We start from the raw sequence: 8,196 nt of genomic DNA, 5'->3' as shown, positions 1-8,196 counted from the left end.
ACCTGGGACGACAATGAATGTGTCGTGGTTAACCATGCTTGAAGTCGCTAGCCCTCCAATAACCTGGGACAATGAATGTGTCGTGGTTAACCATGCTTGAAGTCGCTAGCCCTCCAATAACCTGGGACAATGAATGTGTCGTGGTTAACCATGCTTGAAGTCGCTAGCCCTCCAATAACCTTGGACAATGAATGTGTCGTGGTTAACCATGCTTGAAGTCGCTAGACCTCCAATAACCTGGGACAATGAAGGTGTCGTGGTTAACCATGCTTGAAGTCGCTAGCCCTCCAATAACCTGGGACAATGAATGTATCGTGGTTAACCATGCTTGTAGTCGCTAGCCCTCCAATAACCTGGGACAATGAATGTGTCGTGGTTAACCATGCTTGAAGTCGCTAGCCCTCCAATAACCTGGGACAATGGTGCACCCATAAAACACAAGAACAAAACAAAAACAGTTACTAGTATCTGAAACAAAAATCAAATATGAGAAACAGCAATAAACGACAACCTCTCAATTACAGGCTCCCAAATTGAGACGGATATACCACGTTTGTTGGCGCCAAACCCATCTTTTGCCAGGGACAGTGGCATAACAATACAACAGAAGAATAAACTAATAAAGTCAGAGGAAACTCTTCGTATCAATACAAAGCAAAAAGACATTTATTTAACAAAAAAGAAAAATAGACGGGACGTGGCAGGGTATTTATACATCCCCAGAACAAAAAACACACGAAGTACAGATCTTATAGTACTCGCAGTTACTAACAGCTCTGTAGTTCAAAATTAAATCTAGAGCTTACTTTTGAAGGTGAATTGAATAAAAAGACTGATGTATGTTTTAACATGAAAACTACATTTAAGACGACAAAAGAAAGACAACTGAGGGATAGAAATATCGTTAAGAGGAGATTATGATCGGGACATGTATTTATGTTTTCAAACGCAATCGACATAGACTGACTTTAATATAAAATTCGAAAATGTGGTTTGATTGATCGGCGATGAGACATTTATCCAAATATTTGTCCAAAATGAAAACTCGCAGTTACTGACTAGTAACTAGTAACTAGTTCAAAGCCAATAACAACTCATTATTGTAAATTTAGCTTTCAGAAAGTAGCAGTAAATTGAGTTCGTTTGCTCAGCTGCACAGCGCGAGGAAATATCCTCCCTGTCGTTATTTTGTATAATATTACTTTGGTATTGAATGAAGCAGGAAATGTTGTAAACTGCCTAGTTCACAATATCAATACCATAACTCTATAATATTTATGAGTGGCAATATTCGTATCCAAATAGAGATAACCCCAACATTCTCCACTTCCTTTCTCTATTCAGAATTACAAGCCAGAACAAACACAACACATGTATCAACATATTTGATATAGTTTTTTTTTTTAACATTTTCTTAGAACTTTGCTGGAGATAATTAAAAGTTTTCGAGTGTAATTGCATTCATTGGTACAAGACGAGATCTTATATATTTTAGAATACTGAATCGTGGAGTGATTGTTAAAATAATTATAAAAGGTGCCAGTCTTTGCTGGAAAATCAGACATCATTTGTTCCAACAACCCTTGCAATAGTCCATAGAGACGTGGGAGAAGATTTATTTTACAACAATAATATTTGTCGAGTATCTATTTTTAAATTCTGTTAAAAATGTATCAATTGAAAGTGTATACCAATAGTTTCTGTTTGGATTATTCATAGAGTTTTTGATAGAGTCCTAGCGATTTAGGTATAGAGATGTGTGCTTTAATGACGACTATATATTGACCTCAGATAGCGTGCATTAGAGTGTGGATGTGGTGGTCCTTCTTTCTGTAGGTAATTTTTCTATTCTCTATTCTTTATATTTTAGCACCTCGTTAATCCTATTATAGGTCAAAGTACGGTCTTCAATACGGATCCTTGGCTCACACCGAACAGCAAGCTATAATGGGCCCTAAAAATGAATAATGTAAAACGGGAAAACCAGCGGGTTACTCTATATATAAAAACAGAAACACTTATGAACTACATCAACAAACGACAACTATTGAACATCAGATTCCTGACCTAGGACAGGTGCAAACAAATGCAGCGGATCACATTATTACTGATTAAGAAAGGAGCAGGAAATTGAGGTCGTATACCCAGCTGAAAAATCAAAGGAAAGAACCATGTCGTTAGTTATTCATCTTGTACATCATTTCTATGGTATTAAATGAAGCAAGAAATGTTCAAAACTATCTATTAATGATGATATTCATGAGTGGCAATATTCGCATCCATGCAAAGATAGATAACTGCAACATTCCCCGTTTCCATCAGAATTACAAGCCATTTGATATACTTACTAGTATCTTTTTTATTTTTAACATTTTCCACCTTTACTGGAAATATTAAGATCTTGAGTGTATTTGCATTCAAAGGTAAAAGATGAAATACGTTTGTTGTTCATAGTACGAGTAAGTTAAAAAGAGCAAACATTTATTAAAGCTGATATGTAGACGAGATATAAGCCTGAATAGAAGTAAACATTAAATAACAAAAAAGCATTACAAATAGTATTAACAGGTCAAATTAACAAGAAAGTACGATTTGAGAGTACTCGCAGTTACTAACAGCTAGTTAAAAGCCAAAAACAACTAAAAATACAAAAATCTTTGTTTATGTACTTGTATCTATGAAAGAGTTTAGTAAAAGTTTTAAGTAATGTATGGTAACGAAATGATAACTTGATCATTTACCAGTGATACATTGATAACGTTCATTTAAAAAATCTATGACATCACTAGCTACACACACGGGCATAATATAACGAAGGAGTTGTGATATATAACCACCGTATGCTAGATCCATAGGAACATTGCCGTCTAAAAAATGAAAATTAACAATAGTGAATAGAAAATTACATTTGCCTTTCTCTTTGTGAAATACAGTTTACATTTTTTCAATCAGTCTTTTGATTAAGATGAATCATTATTGTGTAAGAGGGATTTTATAAACAAATATATATATTTATTTTTCAGACAGAAATCTGTCTTTCCTTTGATTTATTTAACAAACTCTCTTTTAAACACTTTTTAAAGATTATCCCGATTGTATCATATTAAAGATAGCCATATGTTTAAAAATAAAGTGTATTACATTTTCGTTAATGGACATGGAGATGGGGTCGTGTAATAATTACACATGGTCTCTGATCTTTAATTTGTAATTCTATTGAAAATTGTATTTAATTCTATCCGCCTTTTTGTACATCTGTTAAACCATAATTATCTGGGTGGTTAAAGAGCAGCGTTCATTCGGGTGTAAATGAAGGGTGATGACATTCGGCAACATATCGTCTGCTCTTGTTTGTTAATCTCGTGGACTGTAAACGTCTGACGAGATGAAGATGACAGGCGAGTTGAATACGTGATGGCACAAATCCCATATTTGATCAAATAGCAAAACTGTCAATTTGTATTGAATAATGCTTCGTTGATTTGTAATGTCAAAACAAAGATTTGTATTGAAACAATTGTAATAGAACCTGTGAAAAGTTAGTCGCGTATTTATCTTCTAAACAAGCGGGTTACTTTGTAATTATAGTCCCCAAATACCGAAGACCTCCAAATATACTTTATTTAAACCATCGAATAATAATGCTACTAATACTGACATATTCGGCTGAAGTTTTCTGGAAAAAAATTGTTAATCTCATAGTCGATGCAAAAATCTTTAAAAGCGAAATTTCTGTGCCATTTAAAATCATTCAAACTAAAAGATCATAATAATAATTATGACATATAAAACGTTATAAATATTTTAAAGTACACTGTATACTTCCATTTTTTGTAAACAAAAATAACGACTTTTTTTTAATTACTATGCTTGGAAAATATTTAATATTATGAATACAATATTTGGCTTATCGCTAATACTTCTTCGATTTTTAATTCATTGTCCAACTCAAGATTATTATTTTTTTAAAGTCACAAACAATTATTTTTATTTATTTTTAAATCTAATACCTACCGATTTTTTTCTGAACATGTGTCGAAGTGTTGAGTTCATCTTGTTACAGATGCCCTTTGAGATTTGTTTGTCAGTAAAGATTGACTTTAAATTGTTATCTTTTGACACATACTAATTTCTTTAAACTGAATAACAGTGGTTTAGAAAAGTTCAAATTATAGTTGATTGTTTAAAATATTTTGCGCATAAGTTGAAACAGCTGTTTTCCCATAAAATGCATATGTTTAGCTGGGCTTTTTTAAGAAAAATATTTACTGTTCAGGTCAAAATGATTGATATACATCCAGAAAAAACTTTACGAATACAACACCCCAAAAACACATTAAACATATTCTCATTAGAGTCAGTTTCGGAGTGTAAAACGAAGATGATTTTTTGTATACTTTGCTATAATGTCGTATAAATTTATCAAGGCGCATTCTAGCAAGCCGAACGAACACTTTTTGAACGCACCTGTGTTGAAGATCATATATATATATAGAAATATCTTAAAAAAACATAATTTCAGTTTGAATAGGTATACAGAAAATGACGTCATTAATTAAATTGCGTCACGTCCGAATGACCGTTTTGAGGAAAAATAATTCTGAAGAAGCTTGCATAAATTAAAACGGAGTTTTTAAAAAAATAGTAGGGGTGTGATAAAGGGCTGCGATAAAGGGCAGGGATGTGAAAAGGGGTGTGATAAAGGGTATGACAAAGGGTGCGCATCAAAGTTGCGCGATATGGATTAAACAGCAGGCTATTTATCAAATATTCAGAACTTCTGTATTTACTACTAAATGTATGATAAATACATATACACATTCATGGATATACAATCTGTCGATACCTGTAACTTGGCATTGCACAAGGTCATGATGTTTTTTGTTTTTCTCTGACTGTTTATGACATCTTAACACTAAATCCATTGGATGTTGGATGTGTACGGATTGATAATTTAGTCTTAGATGCATGAGGTTTTTATAAGTTGTTAGTGGCATTGAACTAACTGTAAAATAACTGCGAGTATTCTCAGATCTGTTCCTAGTGTCTTTTTGTTGTCGGGATGTACAAGTACCCGGCCACGTTCACTTGTATTTTTGTCCATCTGATGAGTTAAGCCTTTTTCAACTGATTTTTATAGTTCGTTCTTATGTTGTACTGTTATACCACTGTCCCAGGTTAGGGGGAGGGTTAGGATCCCACTAACATGTTTAAACCCGCCACATTATGTATGTATGTGTCTGTCCCAAGTCAGGAGCCTGTAATTCAGTGGTTGTCGTTTGTTTGTGTGTTACATATTTGTTTTTCGTTAATTTTTTTATATGAATAATGCCGTTAGTTTTATCGTTTGAATTGTTTTACATTGTCATTTCGGGGTCTTTTATAGCTGACTATACAATATGGGCTTTGCTCATTGTTGAAGGCCGTACGGTGACCTACAGTTTTTAATTTCTGTGTCATTTTGGTCTCTTGTGGACGGTTGTCTCATTGGCAATCATACCACATCTTCTTTTTTATATTAAACAATTAAAGATGACGATTTTCTATGGATATTAGACAAACAGCAATGACGGATCGTTTCATACATCTGAGAAACAGCAATGACAGTTCTGTTTCTGCATTCTGTGAAGATGAAAAACACCAATAGCGGGTCGTTTCATACACAGGAGAAGCTGGAAAATCACAGCCGATGCTGTTTCTTCGATACTGGATTGCTGTCTCACATAAAACGTTGTCTTCCATGTACATGTCATTTCAATACTTGTATAATCTTGCATTTTTTACCAGTTTATATCATAACCATTATTAATTGGAAACCTACACATTATATGTGTACACATCCAAAGTCAGGAACCTTGGTTGTTGAGTGTTGCTGTTAATTTGTTTTCTGTTAATTGTGTTGATCAATTTGTATGTGTGTTTGTTCTATTGCACCATTGTATCAGTTTAAAGATAAGAGAGAGTTTGGCGCCCGCTAACAGGTTTATCACCGCCTATTTCTGTATGTGGTTTTTCCAAGTCTGTAGCCTGTAATTCAGTGGTTGTGGTTGGTTGTTGAATATCATATACAGTTGTATTTTTTATTTTATTTTACATAACTCAGTTGTTTGAATTGTAATTTACCTTCGTTATTTCGGGGCTTGTATATAGCTTGTTATACACTATGGGTTTTGATCATTTGTGAAGGTCATACGGAGATCTAATTTGAAATTTGTTCACTTCTACATCACTTGATCTCTGTTGGAGAGTTGTCTCATGGAAATCATACAATATTTTCTTGTAAAGTTTGCATGCGTGGATGAGATTTTTTTTCTGATCTTAATATGCCGATATTTGGACTAAAGGTTTCCTTATTGACAAGACTTCTGTTTTCGTTAAGTACTGTGTTGCATTCATCGATAGTTGCACTGTCTTCTAGGTTGAAAACGATCTGCTAATACCTCAACTGGTAGACTGGAACCAGCTTGTTAATATTTCAGTCTAGTTCAATTAAAGGGATTTATAGGGTAGGTATGTGTATATTACTTCCAAGAAATGAACTTGTTGGAACGACATCATGAATGGACTAATTAATGCCTTCGATAACATAAACACACACTTTTCTGGCACAAATAAATAAATCAAAATGGTTAGATATACGTCAACCAGACAGCAGCCTAACAATACAGCACCTGTTACTGTGAAATGTTTACCAACTCTATAATGTGATGATTAAATCAATCAAATAAGCTTGGGTAGAAGAACACATACTATGAAGAATAAATAATTCATCTTTATACAAAAAAATCGAACTAATATTTCGAGCAACATAAAGGGTAGGTTAACAATTAGAAAGTCTATAGTTTTCTCAATGGAACAAAGGGTTGTACTTTCTTCAGAATGCAAGAAAAACTAAATTGTGTCAAAACCGTTTACCCTGCAATATCAAAATTGCTTGTTCTATATCAAATTAAAACTAAACAATATAACTTAGCACAACATTTAATGCTCATATAAAGCAGGCGAATGCACATTGGTATATACAATTATATGTTACAATTATCACAGATAAAATATGAAGTTCAAGATTGTACTTTACTGTTCAGAATAGTGCCTTCCATTCACGTTTGGAATATATTTGTGGTAACACACAAGCTTCACAAGAGCATGGGGTTGACAGTGAATGTTCAATATGGCTTCTACTTAAACTTGAGGAAATCTTCGGTGAAAATGTTGTTGAGCTCGAGCAGATAGATGGTGATTCCGATTTTGAGTCTGAAGAATGGTCCAGTAACGATGAAACAGAAAATTTATGTGGAACACTTGTCGGTGTTCTAGTGTTTGTTTTATCTGCTAGTGGTGTTGATGTCTGTAGTCTTGGAAACAATATATTTTTGTCAGAATGCACGAAGCTATCAGCGCTAAGTCCACGGTTAGTATTGGTAACATCTGCGTAGGGTGGTACGAACGAAGATTTGTACGGAGAGTACCGACTATTTCCAACATTACTGTACATAGAGGCCCGATGACTATTCTTCAGAGAAAGGTCCTGCACAATTTTCTTCATTTCTTCAATCGACTGTGTTAGCATTACAATATAATTTCTTGCCAGTAGTAAGGTAGACATTTTAGACAGTTTCTTCACAGTGGGTGCATTAGAATAGGGCATCACTTGCCTGAGTCCATCTAACGCCGAATTCAAATCATGCATCCTTTGTCTTTCTCTGCTATTAACTTTCAAGCGAATGTCTTCAGGTACACGAGATTTCGTTGAGGAATATTCGGAGTTGTAGGACTGGTTGCTGGAACTACTACTGCTTTCAAAAGAGTCTACATTGTCATGAACATCACTAACATCATCTTCAATAGCTTCTATGTCGACGTATATTTCTTTTTCCATTTTTGAAATGATTGTTTAACTTTCAAGTAAATTTCTTGAAATCTAATTATTTTATAATATTAATAAATTTTCATCAATCATATATAGTGCCATTGGACTTACATTCGTTATTCGATTGGTTAATCCGTGTTTTAAGTCCCCGCCTATAATAACAAGCGCTCGTGTGTGATAATCACCGATGATGTCTTACCCCGAGGCAATTTTCTCACTAACCAGGGACAAACAATGAAATTTTATCCATGGATTGTTTACATGAACATTTTCATGGGGAGATTAAGCGATTTTGTAAAAAATTATAACAAATAAATTTATAATTT

General features: G+C 33.9%; 1 protein-coding gene across 1 annotated transcript; it reads right to left on the bottom strand.

The window, feature by feature from the left end:
* Window positions 1-7,081: 7,081 nt before the first annotated feature.
* Window positions 7,082-7,879, bottom strand: LOC139492687 (oligodendrocyte transcription factor 2-like). Its single transcript, XM_071280837.1, has one exon. The coding sequence runs from the start codon at window positions 7,877-7,879 to the stop codon at window positions 7,082-7,084; it is 798 nt and encodes a 265-aa protein (XP_071136938.1).
* Window positions 7,880-8,196: the final 317 nt, after the last annotated feature.

This window comes from Mytilus edulis, chromosome 10 (genome assembly GCF_963676685.1).
Source record: "Mytilus edulis chromosome 10, xbMytEdul2.2, whole genome shotgun sequence".
NCBI classification, from domain to species: Eukaryota; Metazoa; Mollusca; class Bivalvia; order Mytilida; family Mytilidae; genus Mytilus; species Mytilus edulis.
This window is presented reverse-complemented; position numbering and strand designations above follow the sequence as displayed.

Bases quoted from the DNA above. Each gene is read 5' to 3' on its own strand.
- LOC139492687 (XM_071280837.1), bottom strand. From the start codon at position 7,879: ATGGAAAAAGAAATATACGTCGACATAGAAGCTATTGAAGATGATGTT.